The sequence below is a fragment of the Zingiber officinale genome, chromosome 1A (assembly GCF_018446385.1).
Source record: "Zingiber officinale cultivar Zhangliang chromosome 1A, Zo_v1.1, whole genome shotgun sequence".
Taxonomy (NCBI): domain Eukaryota; kingdom Viridiplantae; phylum Streptophyta; class Magnoliopsida; order Zingiberales; family Zingiberaceae; genus Zingiber; species Zingiber officinale.
Window position 1 is genome coordinate 158,100,027 of NC_055987.1, and position 20,690 is coordinate 158,120,716.

Here is a 20,690-nt window from a genome sequence, read left to right on the forward strand (position 1 = left end):
ATAGGGGCACGATGGTGAATTAGGTGGCCACGTGAATGAAAGTGGTGGCGTGAAGATCCCAAGCAGTCAGCACAGCGACAGTGAGGCGCTCTCATTCACGATGGTGCAGAGAGTTACGTCGGCAGTTGGGCGCACAACAGCCACTACGGTTAGGATGACTATCGCAGACAGTCAAAAACGGCATCGGGGTAGGAGATGAATGTGGATCCCAGTCGTCTGGTGCATGGACATCCACGATTGGTGGCCACTGTTGCTGGCAGGGAGCGCGAGCAATGACCGACGATGGCCTCGGGCAGGAGGTGAACACGACTCTAGTGTCACTGTTGTGTGGATGGATGCGGTGTTGGCTATCGGCAGAGGGCACAGTTGGTCGCTTGTGCCGCCGACTAGTGTCAAAGGTGTGCGGAGGGGTAGCGACGACATTATGCACGCATGGCTGGGGAAAGGCTGGATGATGACAGGGAGACTTGCGACCCGCAACAACGACACACATGCTCAGGGTAGAGGCATTCGATGGTGGAGGGAGGAGAGGTGCGGCGTCGGTCGTCCACGAGCAGTGGTCGTCATCAGGTCGGGAACATGGCGGCGCCACGAGCACAAGGAAGAGAACGCATGATTTTTTTTTTAATTTAACGAATTTTTTACCTAATAAAGTTTTGTGTCAATTAGAAGATTATAAGAATGCATTCAAGTTGTGGACTAAATTGATCGAGTTTCACGAGACTCCGTCAAGGCTAGAAGATCAAGGCAAAAGTGAGTTTGAACCAGAGTTCGAATTTGAATAGCTATCCGCAGAGTCAAATATAGAAGAGCAAGACCAAATCAATTACATTGCACTAATGGCTGAGGAGGAAGCTAATGGATCCGAACTCTTTTCAAAACAAGTGTCCAAACCTAAATCTAAGATGACAACAATCAAGGGGGAGAATCCTATCGAGGATTCAAAAGGTAACATTGTCAATTTAAAATTTAAAGATCACATAACTTGTTTTAAGTGCAGTAAACAAGGGCACTACAAAAGAAAATATTCTATGAACCGATCCGCACAATCGAAGGAAAAGGAGGAACCAATGCTTAGAGTCCGGAAAAGGAAGGATCATATCCAATGCTTCAAGTACAAAACAATGGGATATTACAAATTTCAATGCTTGAAGAGAAGACCCAAGAATTTAGGGGGAGCAATTAAGGTAAATCAATTTATTTTACATGAAAATTTGCATGCTTTAAATCTTTCCTATTGTACTATGAAAAAGCATGAAAATCCTACATTATATTAACATTATTTAACAAAAATAATTTAATTAATAAAATTTTAAATAATTCAAATGTTACTAAAATTGATAAAATCAACTCAAACTTTAATCAAGATCTAGTTAATCAAAATTTATTTACTCAAGATAATTTAAATCAAAATAATTATCTAAAGTTAATTAACAATAAAAAAATTTAGAAAATAAAAATAAGAAACCAAACTGTAAAAATTCAAAATTAAATTTTAGAAAACTAGAAAAATAAAACAATCTTTTAAAAAATAAAATTGATAAATTAGAAAATATTATTAATTCACAAAATCTAGATCAAAGTTATAAATCTAAACCAAATCACTATTTGTTCCCTAAAAATCAAATTTATTACTTAAATAGATCATATTTAAGTTATGGTTCAGAAAGAGTAGAGAGAGAGAGAGAGAGAGAGAGAGAGAGAGAGGAGTATTTCGAAAATATAACACCTGATTTAATTAATAATAAATCTTACTTGTGCAGTTAGTAAAATGGCCAATGAAGAAACAAACAGAATGCATGTTGCATTGCTTTTAAAATATGTATGAGCAATTTTCTACTGGTCAAAACAAAAAAGATAAGTCGAGCAAAATGTCACCGGCCACTAACCAAATGGCAAATAAAGGAAGAATGTGGTATAATATAAAACAATGTCATTTGATACGAAGATGACAAAGAAAACATTATTGCAACTTTTTAGATCGCAATTCCTCTCTTCAAGCATAGTTGGATACAAATGTTTCTCATGCTTTCTCCAAGGACCAATAGAAATAAAACTAGTTTAACGTTTTCATGATCCTCCTAACTTTGACCAAAGGCAAAATGCAAAAGGCCTACAATATGATAATTTTCAACTACGATTATTTTGGTCATTTATCAGGACCTAAAACACTCTAAATTATTAGAATTTGATAATTTTTCATTATCCAACAACTAATATTAAAGTGAATTATCAGAATTGCATGAAGGGGATAGATAGTAAGCAAGTTGCATTCTAATTGTTGATCATTTATGAGGGACCTAATACATGCTAAATTCTGTAATAGGATATAGCAAAGAGTCAGCTGAAGTAAACTCGACAAGTAACCTTTCGCTAGAGCCTTAATCACAGAAGTAAACAAACTAATGTGAAGATAACTGAAATTCATGATGATTTAGCATAGTTATCAAGTTGGTTAGGATTACTAGTCCAAATTCCGAAGCACAAGTTCTAACCATTTGATAGTGCAAGAGAAGCAAAAAAGAGATCAATCATACATCAGCATCTAACAGCTATGCTGGAGGCAACTTCCATAATCCCTTGTGCACAGGTCGGCATCCTCAAACTCATCGTGAATCATAATATGTGAAGTCTCAAAGAGTTGGCTACCATATCTACCTTTTACGTTCCAAATCCCTTTACAAAATATTAATTAAAGCAGCCCTTTGAATGCTTCTCCAGCCCAAACATTGTAGTGATTGACCTTGAACTACCATTGCATCGCTATGATTCGATTTCCAAATGGAGTGGGCGAATAGAATACGGAATACACATTAATTTATTTATTTTCTTAGAGAATTTCTTCAACCGACCAGGACGTCCTCAATAGGATTGTAGGCGATTGCCCTGGATAAGCTATTATATTTCCAAGTGCTGTCAAAAGTATCAAATGCAATCCTTAAAGATGCCAGGCATTAGCGGGAGCTAGATTTAAGGATAGCTTTTCATGCTTGGTGCAAATTCCTTTCTAAATAAAAATAAAACAAATGGGTGTAGAAATGGTTAAAGAATGATCGAGTGACTGACCTCGGAGCTCCACTGCATTGCCAGATGGATGGGGAAATTAAGTTCTTGTTCGACCGTCCTTACGACCAAATGGCAATATAAAAGGCTGAGAAATGATGCATTTACGAAAAGAATGTCTGACCCAAAGTTGACAATGAAAAAGGTATTCCGTTTGTCTGCAAGTCAAAGCATCGCGACTTGCGCTGCAATTGGACCGATGATGAACCTATAAATATGCTTTAATAGGTCATGCGACCTAATCTTAGGTGTCATCGATGCATTGTTTAGACGTATTGCCCACTATGAATTATTCAAACCCTGCCAAAGTCCATATCCTCCTCTTCTTCCTCTTGTCTGTTCTTCTTCTCAACCAACGCCTGCATCTCGACGCTGCAGATAACAATGACCGAGGTGCGCTTCTAGAATTCAAAAGAGGCCTGCAGGATTCAGATAGTGTGCTCAGCGACTGGAATAGTTCAGCTCAAATCTGTCTCTGGAAGGGCATTAGCTGTGGCAAGGGAGGGAGGGTAATTCGACTCCAACTCTATAACGCATCTTTGCATGGAACCATCTCGCCATTTCTATCCAATCTTTCTCAACTTCAAACCCTTGATCTATCACACAATTCCCTCCACGGTTCCATTCCTGATGAGATAGGTTCCTTATCCAACCTTGCTAGGCTTGATCTTAGTAGTAATCATTTGGGAAGTGAAATACCTACTTGTCTTGGCATGCTTGCAAATCTTGTTTACTTGAACCTTTGGGATAACCCACTAGGTGGAAATCTTTCCACCTATAAATTCCACAATTGGACTCGGTTAGAATTTTTGGACATCACCCATAGTAATTTGTACGGTCCAATTCCTCCACAGATGGGAAATCACCTTCAACGCCTGGAAATGCTTTTTCTTGGCGAAAACAATTTGACAGGGAGCATTCCATCTTCTCTCTCCAACATATCCAAGCTTCAACGACTTGATCTATCATTCAATTCCCTGTGCGGATCCATTCCTGCTGGGCTAGGGTTTTTGTCTAACCTCAGTAGACTTGGTCTCAGCAATAACAAACTGAAACAAGGAATACCAGATAATTTTGGCATGCTTTCGAAGTTAGTGTTTTTTGACCTTTCTGCAAATGAGCTCGATGGCTACCTTCCTACCTCCATTTTCTACAACTGTACCTTGTTGGAAACAATACACCTTTCTGATAATGCCTTCAGCGGTCCTATTCCTCCACAGATAGGATCTCATCTTCGTGCTCTACGAGAACTGCTACTTGCAAACAATAGTTTGACAGGAGCCTTTCCGCCTTCTCTCGCAAATGCAACAAGTCTCGAAAGAATATATCTTGACTATAACCACCTGAATGGTCCGTTGCCATCTGACATTATAGCACAGTTACCTGCCCTGGAGATACTGTTCATTTCTTACAATAATTTTTCTAGTGAGGAAAATCTTACCTACTTCTTGACTGCAATTTCAAATTTAACTCAACTAATGGATCTTGGGGCAGGAGGACTTCACCTCAAAGGTAGACTTCCCTCAACATTTTGTCTCTTAGATAGTCTTTCCATAATCCTTCTGCAAGACAACAAACTAGATGGAACAATACCATCCAATATTTCAAATCTTCAAAACTTGACTTTCTTGAGACTTTCTGATAATCTATTAGAAGGCCCTATTCCAGTCGAACTGTTCCTCATCCGAAATTTAGAGAGGGTGTGGCTTTCCAGAAACAATCTAGATGGCCAAATTCCTTCTATTCCTGCTAATATCACGACTCGCCTTGGAGTTCTGGACATATCACAGAACCATCTTGACGGTAGAATACCATCATCTATATCAAATTTGCAAGCAATGAGGTTCTTGCAATTGTCTGAGAACTTCCTTGGGGGGCCAATACCTTCAAGCCTGGGTAGTATGAAACTGGAGCACCTAGACCTGTCCTACAACTATCTGTCTGGGCAACTGCCAGTACAAGTTGCAGCCTTGAGCACAATGACCTGGATCTTTAGTTTGTCACATAACTTGTTAGAAGGAGAACTTCCCAGGCAATTGAGCCAAATGGATAAGGTTCAAGCCATTGATCTGTCATCAAATAAATTCAATAGTACCATTCCTGACTTGAGAAGTTGTGTAAGTGTTAGGTTTTTGAATCTATCTCACAATTCACTTCAAGGGCCAATCCCAAAATCCTTTGGCAATCTTTCAAGCCTGCAGCAGTTGGATGTTTCCTCAAACCTCCTTTCTGGTGAAGTTCCTGCTTCACTGCAGCAGTGCAATGAACTAAAGCAGCTTAACCTGTCGTTCAACCAGTTTAGTGGCTCTCTGCCACATGGTGGTATATTTGATGCTTTGACCTTCGATTCACTCAAGGGAAATAAATTTTGCGGGACAGAAGGATATCTAAATTGCAGCTCAAGGACGAGTAGAATAGCACACAGGAAGGAGTTCATCCTATTGCTGAGTATCATTGCCTCAGTACTTTTCACTCTCATCATTTTCTGCACCGTAGCAGCCAAACCTTTCAAAGGTACAGCATTGGGTCTGAGTAGGTACCCTTTTGACTTGATTAGTGATCATCCAAGAATAACTTACAGAGAACTCTGGGAGGCCACAGGAGGATTTGATCAAACCAGATTGATAGGGTCTGGTGGCTTCGGACATGTTTACAAAGGCACACTAAGGGATGGAAGTTTCATTGCCATTAAGGTATTACATCAACATGACCACAATTCTTCTCGGATATTCAACAGAGAGTGCCGAGTTTTGAAAAGAGTTCGACACAGAAACTTGATGAGCATCATCACAACTTGCAGCAATCCAGAATTCAAAGCTATAGTGCTAACTTTCATGAGTAAAGGTAGTCTAGAAGACTATCTGCACCCTAGAGGAGATTCAGAGACATTTCTGAGCCTGACTGAAATAGTGAACATTTGCAGTGATATAGCAGAGGGGATGGCATACTTGCACAGTCATGCACCGGTTCAGGTGATTCATTGTGATCTTAAACCAAGCAACATTCTCCTCGATGATGATATGACTGCAATAGTTTCAGATTTTGGCATTGCTAGACTGGCTTATGCAGCCGCAGATAGAAGTGCAATAGTCGATAGCATTTCTACTTCAACGGACACTTTTCTGCATGGGTCAGTTGGGTATGTTGCTCCAGGTAAAATATCAACTCCCTCAATCTCATTTGCATATATGCTCTATGAATAAGCAATTACATATTTGAAGCTCTACATAAAGTAGGATAATGAACCAATTGATTGATGCACTAATTGAGAACATATGTCTTTTTTGTCTTTGCCGAATGTCTTCTTTTCCCCCCTAGAGTACGGGTATGGTAGACAAGCATCTGCAAAAGGGGATGTCTATAGCTATGGCGTTATTGTGCTGGAAATGGTCACTAGAAAAAGACCAACAGATGAAATGTTTGACGGGGGTGTGAGCTTAATCAATTGGGTGAAGTACCGGTATGGAAGTCAATTGGAGAATGTTATAGACCCCTCACTAGTCAGGGAACTACAACAAAAGATTCCAGAGGTTAAGAAAATATTTGAAGTAGCTATCATGGAGCTCATTGACTTGGGTCTTGTTTGCACACAGGAAACAGCTTCAACCAGACCATCTATGATCAGTGTTGCAGATGACCTCGACAAAATAAAACAGTACATTCATGGTGATGAAACTGCAACCTTCACATCATCGCATGGTACGTCATCAACCATTAAAACAGGGGATGATTGGTTGGTGTGAAAGGTCATGTGTCTCATGTCTTTGACATGATTCATCCAAGCGAAGAAAACTAGTTTTTCATTTCCTTATGGTACATTAGTAGCAAAAATTTGAAAGATAATCAAATAGAAAAAAAATATTTTCACTTGCATTGTAGAATATGTACCCAAGGGTTTGAAGATTGTTAGATAAGCAATTCAAATATACTGTTGATTCTAGATTTGTTTAAGCAACAACTCTAAATACACAATTTATTAAAAATAGAATAATAAATAAACAAGAATCAAGCTGCCCTAAAGTAAAAGAAGAGAGAGAAGAAAAAACTCACATCCACAGCTAACCTCTTCAAAGACACAAAATAAAAACAACCTTCCTGAGTGAATGATTTTTCTTGAGCATGACTGATTCTTTGATTGATTTCCTACTCATTGTTATATTATCTGAAAGTAGAAAAGATAGTTCACTGGGAAAGATAGCTCTAATGTAGACTAAATCAAGACTCGTCGCTGTATCCAAGTAACTCCCAAGCGCTCCTGCGTGCAAGAAGAGCTTTAGTGATCGGGTCAAGAAAAGGGTCCCGACATTAGCCTTCTGACATTCAAGTCAGTGATCAATTTTTATGAATGAATAGTGGGAAAAATAGTAGCGATATGTATGTAAAATTATATAGTATCGCATACCTACGCCTATAGTTGGAGACCTCTTTTATAGTGCTATGTTGTGTTTATGCATGGATGTCAAAGCATTTTTAAAAAATGACAGATAATAAAAGAGCCCTGACACCTTTCTCAAAATGGACCTACAATCTCTGCGATTGACAAATTGGAAGATTAAAATGTGTAGATTATATACAGAATATTTTTTGTCCTCCGTGACACAAAATGTCAAAAAGGAATATGAGGTTGTTGAATCATGGGGCCACCATAGGCTCACCCGGCAAGCCGAGCGAGTCCTTAATATAGTTCGATTGGCCATCACTCACAAGAGCCATCTGGTTGACTTCGGTGAATGTAATTGGCGACTCGGCCTTCGCTTGGGTGGACCAAGCGTCAAGCATGTCCCATCGAGCCACATGTCTAGTCGAGTAAAACACTCGGGCGAGCTCGTTAATACTTGGCTTTACACTTCATCAATACTTAGGAGCTCGGGTGGGCCAAGCGTACAATATGTCCGATCAAGCCATATGTCCGATCAACTGGATCACTTAGTCGAGCTCGTTAATGCTTGGCTTTGAGCTTCATCAATGCTTAGGAGCTCAGGGCTCGAAGCTCGACTTGCTAGAGGGTCCGATCGGACAAGCTCTCAATCTAAATGAGGATGCACCTTGTCTTAGAATATTAACCCCCTCTTGACTTTGACTGTCATGTGTAGCCGACCTTTTTGACTTTCAGGGAGTCCACCTTAACTACCGTATCACATTAGAAAACAAAGTTCCAATGTATACTGTAACAATCTCATAACTAGTAGTCTAGTAGTCCTAGCTTTGCTTCTTAGTGTATTAAGAAAACCTGATACATCTTTTCATTGTGAAGTCCTTGATTCACTAGGCAACCATACTATTAACACCACTCGAGAAAGATACATTACTCTAGTATAAGCGCAATCCACAATATCTCCAGCTTTAGTGAAAAAAAAATGTTTGCAAAGCTTGTTTGTGTTTGCAGGTGAAGTGTTTCTCATATGTAGCTTTATGGTAGTAGGTGACACGGCGATAGGAATGAGTCTATCTGGCACGAGTCCACTGTCACGGTGTAGGTCAAAGTCAAGGCAGTCAACTCCAGGGTTTAAACAAGGCTAGGTCGCACCGAAGCGAGAAGTAGTTTATCGGCTGATCTCAACGTCCAGTCGACCATCTGAGTAATTAAACTAGTGTGGTCAACCCGGTCGACATGAGTGCAAGCTGAGCGAGCTTGGAGCCCGAGTCGAGCAGACCACCCGTCCGGCTCGACGTATGGCATTGGCATTGGCATTGTACACATAATGAATCAATAAAATAATAAATAAAAGAGGAAAAGACAGATAATTAATGAGGGAAAGAGAAAATAAAAGAGAACACTCCGTCTATCATTAAATGAGAAGAAGCCAAAACAAAGATGCCTTCTGTCGGTAATTAATATCATTAAACAGGGGAGGATGGAGGGTTACTAAGAAAGGTATAAAAGAGTATGTCAGGTATGAAAAAAGACAAGATGAATCTCTATCCCTAGTACTTTCACCCTCTTCTTCTTCTGTTTCTAATTTGAGCGTCGGAGGGCCAACACAAGGGACCCCTTCCCTAGTTTTGGTTTTGTTTTGCAGAGAGGAGCGAGGTTTTCATTCAGTCAGCGGAATTGCCACCTCCCCGGCTTTCCAGCTTCACGCCTTTAGACAGGATCATTTTGACATCGTCTGTGAGAATGTAGCCTGCATCTGAACGAGAAGACGGAAGATGTTGAACGACTCACAATAGTGACGCTAATGCAAGAGAATCTTGACGCACTAATACATGCTCGAGTGACGAAGATATTGGAGCAACAACGACAACAAGCGCTGGCTGATCGACAAGTGCAAGAACCCGCAGCTTCCGCGGTGGGTCGCTAGGTTGAGTGAGGGGACAGAACGGAACAGCTTTCCATTCGGAACTCAAACAAGAGGTCGATTGACACCTATGGGGAAGCACCTCATGCGTCAGTCCCCTTACACCGAGAGCTGTTATAGACTCCAGCAAAAGAGAGAGCCCGAGCGGACAGAGACTGGGAATCTTCCTCGGATGAGACACCCACTCGAGATACAAGTAAAAGGAAGGCATCCAAAGAGGATAATTCGCCCGAGCGGGTCAATCAACAGTTTTCGGAAGGGATTCTAAATAACCCTCTGCCGAAACATTACACCCCACTGATGATGGAGAAATATAATGGAGCGACTGACCCCGATGACCACTTGGCCAACTTTAATAACACGACCACACTGCACTAGTACACATGGGGTGAAATACCGAGTCTTCCTCACCACATTATCTGGATTGGCGCAATGGTGGTTCAAGCGGTTGCCGAGCAACTCGATCCACAGCTTCAAGGACTTCCGAGCGATCTTCGTACACCACTTCGCTAGCAGTCGCCGCCACCAGAAGACGAGTGTGAATATATTCTCATTGAAGCAAGGGTCCCGAGAGCCATTAAGGACCTATATCCAGCGCTTCAATCAGACGGCGAGATCTCCTCAGATGTGTTGGTAAACGCCTTCACCCAAGGTCTCACCGAAGGAGAATTCTTCCGTTCGCTCATCCGGAGACCGCCGAAGGACTTTGGCCACCTACAGAAAAAGGGCAACGAATACATTAACGTGGAAGAAGCCCAAGCAGCAAGGGAGAAGCTAAGGAGATGCATGTCGAGCCCGTAGGAGTATCTGAACAGCGGCAACCGAGCAGCCATCAGCCTCCCAAGGGGTCTCGATCAGGAGGAGCCCCGCCACATGAGCCCAGGACATATGTCGTACAACACGTGGCAGCCACTCGTCCAAAGGCTGCAAAAGGCAAAGTGTGGACGTTGATGTTCTGCTCCTTCCACCAGTCAGCAACGCACAACACTCGGGACTGCTATGACCTGGCAACTAGAAGGCCGACCCGGCGGGGATATCACCATCAATCATGGTCACCTGATCGACGACAAAGGTGCTGATCAACTGTCCGAAGGGAGGGAGAAAGGACAACGCTCGAACCACGCCACCATCGGCCTCAACGTGGGAACAATCCAAGTCTCGCTCGAGGCTTCGCCGAGTGAAATGAACCGTCGGCACGGGAGGAAGAGAACAGGAGTAACGTCGCTCAAGGGGAGATAGGTATGATCACAGGTGGCCCGGCCGGCGGAGATTCTAACCGAGCAAGGAAGTCACATGCTCGACGACTCAAGATCCACCCTGTTGGCTGCAACAAGGAGAAAGCGAAAGGACTCGAAATTAGCTTCGACCCTAAAGACTTGGTGGGAATAGAGATTCCTCACAATGATGCACTGATCATCCGAGCGGTAATTGCTAATTATACAATCCATTAAACTTTTATTGATACAGGGAGTTCGGTGAACATCATATACAAAAAGACATTCGACCAATTGCAAATCGACTGGAGCGAACTGCCGTCAATGACGACCCCGCTCTACGGTTTCACGGGATAACGAAGTGTTGCCGATCAACTAGACCAAGCTAGTCATTTCACTTGGTGAGGAGCCCCTGAAGAGGACAAGGATCACAAACTTGATTGTGGTAGACGCACCGTCAGCATACAATGTTATATTTAGCCGACCAACCCTAAACGAGTTCCGAGCGGTGGTGTCCACCTACTGCCAGAAGATTAAGTTCCCGGTGGACGACAAGGTAAGAGAAGTCAAAGGTGACTAATTGGTCACTCGACGATGCTACAGTGAGATGGTCAAATCAGAAGCAAGGACCGCTCGAAAAAACCCGCGCTTGGAGGTTAACTCCATCATTGAGAAGCCCCCGACGATGGTTTATGAAGAAAAGGAAGAAGTTCATATTCACCCGAACTTATTGGATGCGACCACCTTCATTGCCACTGATCTGGAGAGCGAGGAAAAGGTGGAGTTGTTTGCCTGCTTCAGGCGGGATCATGACGTGTTCATTTGGTCGACCCACGAGCTCCCCAGAATCTCGCCGAGCGTCACTCAACACGAGCTTCATATCCGACCGGATGCCCGACCTGTAAAGCAAAAGAAAAGGGACTTCAACACGGAGTAGAACTGGATCATCCGGGCAGAAATAGAGAAATTATTGGAGGTTGGCACATCCGGGAACTCTAGTTCCTGAGTTGGCTCACTAATGTCGTGTTGGTCTCCAAATCGGGTAACAAATGGAGAGTCTGCATCGACTTCCGTGACTTGAATAAGGCATGTCCAAAGGATTTCTATCCGTTGCCCCGGATAGACCAGATGGTGGACTCTACGGCGAGCTGCGAGCTGATCTGCATGCTCGATATCAGGGCTACCACCAAGTGCCGCTCGCCCGAGAGGATTAAGAAAATGTCAGCTTTATCACGACCGACGGAATGTTTTACTACAACGTCATGCAGTTCGGACTGAAAAACGCCGGCGCCACATATCAAAGGCTCATGAACAAGGTGTTTCGAAAATAGATCGGTCGCAACTTGGAGGTATACGTCGACGACATATTAATAAAGTCAGCCTGAACTACTAATCTATATGCAGATATCGAAGAAACATGTCGAACCTAGAGGACATACGAGATGAAGCTAAACCCGAGCAAGTATCTATTCGGCATTACAAATTTGAAATTGTTGTGAGTCTAAAAAAAAAAAAGATTAGAACAACCAAATGATCATTTGTGGTGCATCGAATGAACTAATTTTCATGGTTCACTTCTTGCACTTAAAGAATTTTATTTGTTTAGAGTTTTGTTTTTTTTGCACAATATATAGACTGTAATTTTATAAATCTAAACTTTAATAAAAAATTTATCTAAAAATAATTTATAATTCATAGTTTTAAATATTTTTAAAAATCACGGTGGTGGAGTTGGGGAGCCGCATAAACTATACACACTTATATTTGATGTGCCAAAAAAGAAATGCAAAAACGATTAAATATTATTATAAATATAATAATAATAATAATTTATCAGGTAATGCAGAATAGAAAAGAATGAAAGGAAGCATATAAGAAAAGAAGATACCCCTGCATGGACAACTGCAAGTCTGCAACATGAATTAGCGTGTCAATGCAATCTCTCTCCAGTATTAACATTTCATTTCCAGTTACGAAAGATGTAAACTGTTCGGCTGTGCATTATGAGTATTTTGGATTACCCAGTGCTAATTAAAAAAATTGTAATTAGAATTGCCAAATATTTTTTAAAACCAATAATACTTAATAGTGCAAGTGATTTCAAATTAAAAAAAAATAAAAATATATGGTTTATATTGTGAAAAAAGACTAAATAATTCTATTTAATAATAGTTTTAAAAACAATAATTAGTTTTCGATAGAAAACAAAAGGATAACATCTTAAAAATTAGAAGTCTTTCTGTAAGTTTTTATGGAAGAAAAAATAAACAAAGAAGTATATATATATATATATATATATATATATATATATATATATATATATATATATATATATATATATATATAACTCTTCTGTTTCAAAATGTAAGCAAATGCTTTCTAGGTGGGATTCGAACATGTTCCTATTTGTCATGTTACATCGTGCTTGTGCACAAATTCCTACATTATTCACTAATCAGATGTCATTAAATTATAGTAAAAATATGATTATGTTCATTCCAAACACCTCTCACAGTTTATCATTAAATTATATGGAGAAAAATAAATCATACAATTAGCTTATAGTTACAACCAAGTGAGTAGAGGAGGCGTAAAATTGATCCATTAATCTATTGTCACATTATAGTAAATCTGTCATGAGGAAGAAATGAATATCCCAATTTGAAGATGATAAAAGGATCACAATGATTAGACGCTTACGACTGCACAATCACAACTACGTCGTAATTTTCAGTTCTCAATTGTCACGTTAAGCATAAAACTAATGAGAATGAACATAGATCAAAGATTTGGAATTGAATCGATGATTTCTTGCAGTTCTGAAAAGATCAAACATTCGAATAATGATTCCTCGTAGTTTCATTTCAGATTGAGATTTAGTACTTGCGATAAAAAAAATAAATAAATTCAACCCTCGTAGTTCAAAATCAAATGCAGTCTGTAAATTGATTAGCGAGTCGCAGAACCTAAATTCGTAATCTTATATACAATTCCGCATAAAAGAATAGAAGGAGAAAGAATAGGGGAGACTCGCCGGATTCCTTAGGCATCGACGACTCCGGCGGACACAGGGTGCAAAGGTGAGGGCGGAAGGCGGGACAAGAAGCCCCGGGGCAGGAACTCGCCTCTGCCGCCTGAGCCCTCGTCGCTGTCGTGCCCCTCGTCGAAATTGAGAGCGTAGCTGAGGGGATCATAGCCAAAGTGGCGGTGGGAGCGATGGTGCCGCTTGATCCGAGACACCAGGCTCCGGCATTTCCCTCCGACCTTGAGAAGCTCCTGCGCCTTGCGCCGGATCCAGGCGGCGGACACCCGAATGAGCACGGGGGACCGATCGTCCTCTCCGTCGCCGCCCGAACCACCGCCGGCGAAGCAGCAGGACAAGTAGATCGAGGAGCGGAGCCGGTGCGCGAGGGACGGATTCGTCGAAGCGGAGATGTGGTGATCGAATCCCATTTGGATTTGGGGGAAGAGTAGGGTTAGGGTTTGCGAGAACTGAGTGGGGATCGAGGGAGAGAGTGGTGCAACGCTGGTCAGTGAGCGGAGTGAGTGGAACCGTATTTATTGGATCTTGAAATGGGGCTCCGTGGCGGGTTTTCTCGAGCCGAACCTCGGCCTTTGGTGGGAGACTCCGCCGGGTCCTCGGAGAGTGGTGAGTGGAAATGCGCGTTTGAATGAAGGACAAATCCGAAACGGATAAAATTTATTTACTGGGACTTTATTAATTATGAAATTATTTCAGAGAAATATTTTTCTATTATCAATTTGTTTTTTGTTTTTTTCTCTAATTTAATTTTTAAATTTGTGCAAAATTGAAAAAGACTCCAGCATTAAATAAATGCGTGAAAATCTTTTTGATTTGTGACTCTATTTTTTTTTTATAAAGAATACAAAACTGGAATAAACAGATAAAAACTCTAGAAAAATATAATTGTAAAATTCAATGAAAATAATGTAGAAAAAAATTCTTTTATTTCTCTTTCGTTTCCTTTATAGTTTTCTTAAAAATTATTTAATATTCTAATTTTTAAGAAAACATATTACTTGAAAGGATTATCCGTTAAAGTATTACCGAGCCAATTAAAGTTCAGGGTCCATTAACCCATTGAATTATCGGTTCGATAGTTTTTTTTTTTTTTGTTAATTTTCATTGTCAGGTCAATTGAGGTTCAAGGGTCCATTAATCCGTCAAACTCGACGAATTTTTTTAAAAATTTTATATATGTTAAAAACAGCTTATCGTCATCTCACCTAGATAATAACTAAGTATCCTAACCAAGTAAATTATAATTATTAATATTAATATTTATAGTTAATTATTTAATAATTAATCAATAATTTTAATTTATTATATTATTATTATTCATAATTAAAGATGCTTATTAGTTAATTTATAATTATTTATCAATTAAAGATTTCATGTGTTAATTAATTATTTAATAATTGATTAATGATTTTTTATATAATTATTTATGATGATAAAAAAAATATATATGCTAACCCAGAGTCCCACACAAGTGGTTCTATCTTCATAGTTAATTATTTAATAATTAATCAATAATTTTATTTTATTATATTATTATTATTCATAATTAAAGATGCTTATTAGTTAATTTATAATTATTTATCAATTAAAGATTTCATGTGTTAATTAATTATTTAATAATTGATTAATGATTTTTTATATAATTATTTATGATGATAAAAAAAATATATATGCTAACCCAGAGTCCCACACAAGTGGTTCTATCTTCATTTATGAAGAGGTAAATCACATATATGAAGAGGTAAATCACATATTAATAATAAGAGTAATAATTTATCAAGGGAAAAAAATTTAAGTAAAAGGCATCGACATATCATTTTTCTAATAATAATAATAATAAATATAAATAATTTATAAATTTATAATTATAATTATAATTTTTAAATATAATAATCTGAATAAATTTGGACCGGTCAGGAACTGTCGGCAGTTCCGAAGAGGTCGGATCCAACGTTAAGAGCCACTCGAAATCTATAAATTTGCTTTTATGGTCAAAATTTAAATTTATGTGAAAATAAAAATATGAAAAATATCTGAACCATGATGTTAGATAGTAATAAATCCAAACATCAATTAAAATAAGTCACAAAAATCATCTTGTTTAATGACTTTTGGATGAAACTTAAAAAAGTAAAGGTCACCAACTCTTTATGGTTTAATAAAAATACTAGGGCAAGGAAAATCGCCTCAACCCTCATGGCTTCGGCGGCGGCGGAGGAAAAGGATCTGGTCGAGATACTCGACGCCTCCTACGGCCCGATCGACACCATCAGATACGTCGACTTCGTGCGCGACCCCGCAGCTGGCGCGATCGCCACCTTCGAGGGCACGACCCGCGACACCTTCGAGGGGAAAAGCGTGGTGGAGCTCCGCTACGAGGCCTACGTGCCGATGGCGGCACGCCGTCTCGCCGCAGTCTGCGCCGAGGCGAGGGCGTCCTGGCCGCTCCTCCGCCTAGCGGTGGCGCACCGTCTGGGGACGGTGGGGGTGGGGGAAGCCAGCGTGTTCGTGGCGGCGTCAGCGGTGCACCGAGCGGAGGCGATGGAGGCATGCCGCTACGTGATCGACGAGCTGAAGGCGTCGGTACCGATCTGGAAGAAGGAGGTGTACGAGAACGGGGAGGTGTGGAAAGAGAACAGGGAGTTCCGGGAGAGGATGATGCTCCATCACGAGCATGGTCCGGCCCAAAAACACAATCAGACATCCAACGGCTGCTGCGGCAGCAAAGTGAAGGTAGACGGCGCTGATCACAGGACGAAAGAAGAAGATGAAGCCACGACCGTCTGATGTGCATCGGTTGATGGCTATTGTATTTTATGTTTGCTGATACGGACGACAAGTATCAAAATAAACTTCACTTTAAATTTTAGTTAGCATGGGGATTAGCCTTCTTTGCTCATAAGTGCAGTGTGATATTAAGAAAATTGAAAATTTAAATTTAAATTTAAATACCAACTTACAGTTTTTGTTGTAGTTAATTACCCATTTTGTGTACTGAATGCTTGGGAAATTGGGCCATAGTATCGGCCCAATTTTGAAATCCTTTTCTATAAACCCTAGCGGTGGTTCGGTCTCACGAGCAGCAACAATGGCTTCCTTTGCAGTGACTCTACTACTGCGACGCGTCCCCTCCCTCCGCGGCGCCCGGGCCCTTTCGGTGGCATTACCGTGGCGATGGTATTCGAGCTTATCTCGCGACAGTGATTCCGACTCTACGGTCGCCTTCTCGTATGGAAGCGAGAGCGGCTCGGACGAGTCGTCAACGCCGTTGAGGGAGAAGGAGATCATGAAAGACATTGAACCTATCCGGACTCTCGCCAAAGATATTCTTCACTCCAAGAGGTAATTGTCGTGATTCAAATCACTAGAGTGATAGTAGGAAAGTAGAAGCTTGCCCTAACCTATTTCATTACAGTACTGCTTACTCCATTGGTGTATTTCTATCATAGGATGAATTTTGGAATGTAAAAAAACAACATTTTATTTTCCCCAAGTATAACTTGGCGTTATGAGCTTTGAATCGGCTCTTTAATTCTATGGTCACTCATTGAATTGTCAAGATCTATACTTTAGCTATACAGACTACCATAGGGGTAGCCAATTTGAAAAAGAACAACCATTCAGAGAAAGTGTTGAGTTTCTTTTTTCTTTTATTTTTTGTGGGCTGAATGGAACTAAAAAGATACATGTCAAAATGAATCTATCATCTCAACTCTTGAAAGAAACCCAATGAAAACTCTGCTTACTACTCCCTAAGTAAAGGAAAACCAAGTTCACACATGTAAACTGGAAAGCAAAATGAATCAATAGCACAAAGACAGCAATACGAAATCCTCTCACATGGCCTCCAGTCTCCATAACAGTCATATCGAGTAATATCACTCAACCTTCATACCTTCTTAGCTCACAGTAACCGTATCAATCTGGTCAGAAACAGCTTTTAGTTTAACTTAAGATCATTGCCAAATAAACAGACCAACTCTTTATTGTTCACTAATTTTTACAAGACATTGATTTCCAGCAATTACCCATCATTTGCACAATCCATATTCCTTGTATCAAAAAAATTTTCTTTGAATCCTTGGTTTCTCATTACAAATTATTGTACATTGCACTAAATCAAGTGAAATCACTTCACATTATTGTTTTAACCATTATAATGACTATCACCTTCAGAGAATGTTAGGAGAAGACTTAGTACTATGAAACAAATAAGAGTTCTAAGCCCATCCATGTCTGCTAACCTGTCTAAGATAATTGGTGCTTTGACGGAATAATCTTACAACTACTTTCTCCGGTCTTCTCTCTATGTTTATTCATCTATCTAATGAAAAGAAAATAGGAATTGCATGGCACACATTTCAAATTTGTGGGAATGTTCAATCTGCAAAATACATGGATATCTGGTAGCAGTTCAGTCAACACCTTAGTCTTGTATTTAAATCGTGTATGATTGTTAATGTTTTAACATCATTCATCACTAATACTTTTCTGATCATTATTAATAATAAGTTTTGTTTTCTCCTTTATTTTTTTATCAGTTTCATTGACTCATGATTCTCCTTTGTAGTAATAAGTTCTGAATTTATTCTGTGCATACTGCCCTGCAGATACAGAGATGGGGAATCTTTAAACGCTGAAGATGAAAAAGAGATCACAGAAAAAATTCTCCATTATCATCCACATTCAGAAGATAAGATAGGCTGTGGCCTCTCTTCTATAGTGGTATATTTAAATATTGTACTTTTTACCTTTGCAATTATGTATTTTCAACGCTGTTGTCCACATAGATTGATGCTTAATTCATAAACTATACTACAATTTGCTATGCTATAGAAGTAAGATATACCCATTTATTCTCTTGGAGATGTTCTCACAACTGAAACATAGGACAGAAAAATCTAAAGGTGCATTATTCTGCCAGACCTTTTACAATTTGAAGTAGGAAGTAAGTCTTTTCATTCTTTAAGCTTTAATAGGAAAGCAATAAAATGAACGCTAGGATTAGGGATAATTTCACCATTGTTAGTAACAGAGTCAGCTAGGGGACAATGAATGTGTGTGGAGAGATCTGAACGGCCTGGTTGAATAGGGTTGAACTTAAAAGATCATCTTGCTTTCTGTTAGCAAGAAAGTGGTTAGTCTTTAGCAGGTTGTTTTCGTTGATGCCACTGAGGTTGCTATTTAGGAACTCTGTTGTGGCTAGGAAGACAGCTGATGAAGAAGCAACAAATTCCACATACGAGCACTATGTTCCAGTTCTCTTGTTCCACAAGGTGACTTCAATACTGTATTGGGGGTTCTAGAACATGCTAATTTTAAATTTGAGCTCTGTGTTCCAGTCCTCTTGTTCCCCAAGGTGACTTCAATATTGAATTCATTCTGGTATTGTAGAAATTGGTAATCTTAAATGTGACTATCAAAGATCCACGATGGTGCTGAGTAGAGTTTATGGCTAGAGTTTAGTTCATTTGTCAAATTTAAATGAGAGGAAAGACGGTCTACATTTCAATTGAATTCTGTATCATTGCATCCATTTAGGAGGTTTCAAGCTATACTGCTGGGTAGGTGGTTCTTTTTTTTTTTCCTGCAAAAAAACATAATTGAAGCTTACCTAATTTTCTTTGTGAAGGTTGATCGACATCCAGAGTTCAGATATTCTCGCTGCTTATTTGTAGCACGAACTGATGGTGACTTGGTAGACTTCTCTTACAATAAGTGTCTCAAAACTTACATCCGAAGTAAGTATCCATCGCATGCCGAATGGTTTATTCGTAAACATTTTGGACGGAAATGATTGGAACGTTTTCCATCTCCCATCAGAGAGGTGAACCTTTTTGGTTGATGCCATTGTTCTCTATCAATATAGACCTTTTCTTTTTTGCAGTTGTAATGTTATTAGTTGATGGATGAAAAGATTATAGACTTTTTTCTTGACAATTATCTTGTCAATCCAAATGATTGAAGCAAACTCTAAATTAATTTTGGTGAATTGAGCTAGTAACAATCATTTTCAATGAAACTGAAGTTTGATTGTGATACGGATATATCAGATAGGACCCATTAGGAATGAGAAAAAGGAGGCAAGGGCATTTTGGGGATTTGACTGTAGATCCCTCTTTAGGTGTGGGGTGTTTGTTGTTGGGGGTGGTAGTCCTCCTGCTTCGGGTTTTTTTCTCCGCCGCCACAGGCAGAGGGGAGGATGCTGTCGCCACAGGCAGAGGGGAGGTCGTCGTCGCCTTCTCTCTCGATGTCGTCGAGCGACCGCCCCCTTCCTTTACTCTCTCCTTCTCTTCTTGTCGGCAGATGTCTCCAGTAGCTATCTCTGTCAAGCATGTCGATGACCTCAACGTTGACATCGGTCGACGTTGGCACGTCCTTTTTCTCTGGTTGTCGCAGTTAGCTTCCTTTTCCCTCATTTGCGACGCACCATAGCCTAAGCATCGCGCGTTGTTGTCGTTTCATCGGTTGTTGCATTCTCGTCGGCTAGTTGTCGCATCGTCCTCCCCCTTTTCAATGTCGTCTTAGGGGCATGCAGTCACTACGTGCTGCAGCCTCTTTTGCCGACATCCACTTTCGTTGGCAGCTACCATGCGTCGCAACCTCTTTTGTCGGCAGCCTCCATGTGTCGGTAATTCATGTGTCAGCAGTCCACGCGTCGACTTCGCCCCAATTTCGATTTTTTTGTCACCGTTGCGTTCCGATCCTTGTGCTGTTCCAGTTTGTTGTGTTTCGACCTGCGTGTCGATCTCATATCCCGGCCTACGTGCTGATGTCATATCTTGGCCGATGTGGTGTGGCGAGGTCCCGACCTGCATGTCGTCTTCCGAATCCAAGTCGCACTCGATTAGGTGATGTCAGATCCAACTCTTCATCCTGCTTGGAGTCATCTGCTCTTCCGGGTCACGACAACTCGAGCAACGTTAACTAGAGGACTTATGACCCTCCTCGACATTGTAATTCGATCAATATTCTATCCACCTCACCCGACGGTCTGTCTGACTCAGCTTCCGAACATGATCAAATTTGGCGCCATCTGTGGGAATTTTCTTTACCTGTTCTGGAACGTGA

The 20,690-nt window shown here is 40.4% G+C and overlaps 4 protein-coding genes across 4 annotated transcripts; 3 read left to right on the top strand and 1 right to left on the bottom strand.

Annotated features, from left to right (window-relative positions):
- Positions 1-3,325: 3,325 nt before the first annotated feature.
- Positions 3,326-6,939, top strand: LOC122038153 (putative leucine-rich repeat receptor-like serine/threonine-protein kinase At2g24130). Its single transcript, XM_042597779.1, has 2 exons — positions 3,326-6,216; positions 6,382-6,939. Exons 1-2 carry the CDS (start codon positions 3,348-3,350, stop codon positions 6,804-6,806), a joined length of 3,294 nt encoding a protein of 1,097 aa, XP_042453713.1. The 5' UTR covers positions 3,326-3,347; the 3' UTR covers positions 6,807-6,939.
- Positions 6,940-13,618: 6,679 nt separating this feature from the next.
- On the bottom strand, positions 13,619-14,029 carry LOC122005746. The gene has a single exon (XM_042560927.1). The coding sequence runs from the start codon at positions 14,027-14,029 to the stop codon at positions 13,619-13,621; it is 411 nt and encodes a 136-aa protein (XP_042416861.1).
- A 1,690-nt stretch (positions 14,030-15,719) lies between these two features.
- LOC122038154 (molybdopterin synthase catalytic subunit-like) lies at positions 15,720-16,492 on the top strand. The gene has a single exon (XM_042597780.1). The coding sequence runs from the start codon at positions 15,735-15,737 to the stop codon at positions 16,404-16,406; it is 672 nt and encodes a 223-aa protein (XP_042453714.1). The 5' UTR covers positions 15,720-15,734; the 3' UTR covers positions 16,407-16,492.
- A 125-nt stretch (positions 16,493-16,617) lies between these two features.
- On the top strand, positions 16,618-19,611 carry LOC122038155 (protein DCL homolog, chloroplastic-like). The gene is made up of 3 exons (XM_042597781.1): positions 16,618-16,961; positions 18,230-18,344; positions 19,252-19,611. Exons 1-3 carry the CDS (start codon positions 16,618-16,620, stop codon positions 19,414-19,416), a joined length of 624 nt encoding a protein of 207 aa, XP_042453715.1. The 3' UTR covers positions 19,417-19,611.
- Positions 19,612-20,690: the final 1,079 nt, after the last annotated feature.

Bases quoted from the DNA above. Each gene is read 5' to 3' on its own strand.
- LOC122038155 (XM_042597781.1), top strand. From the start codon at position 16,618: ATGCTTGGGAAATTGGGCCATAGTATCGGCCCAATTTTGAAATCCTTT. The intron at 16,962-18,229 runs GTAATTGTCGTG...ACTGCCCTGCAG, and splicing joins GATATTCTTCACTCCAAGAG to ATACAGAGATGGGGAATCTT. The intron at 18,345-19,251 runs GTATATTTAAAT...TTCTTTGTGAAG, and splicing joins GTGGCCTCTCTTCTATAGTG to GTTGATCGACATCCAGAGTT.
- LOC122005746 (XM_042560927.1), bottom strand. From the start codon at position 14,029: ATGGGATTCGATCACCACATCTCCGCTTCGACGAATCCGTCCCTCGCG.
- LOC122038153 (XM_042597779.1), top strand. From the start codon at position 3,348: ATGAATTATTCAAACCCTGCCAAAGTCCATATCCTCCTCTTCTTCCTC. The intron at 6,217-6,381 runs GTAAAATATCAA...TTTCCCCCCTAG, and splicing joins AGTTGGGTATGTTGCTCCAG to AGTACGGGTATGGTAGACAA.
- LOC122038154 (XM_042597780.1), top strand. From the start codon at position 15,735: ATGAAACTTAAAAAAGTAAAGGTCACCAACTCTTTATGGTTTAATAAA.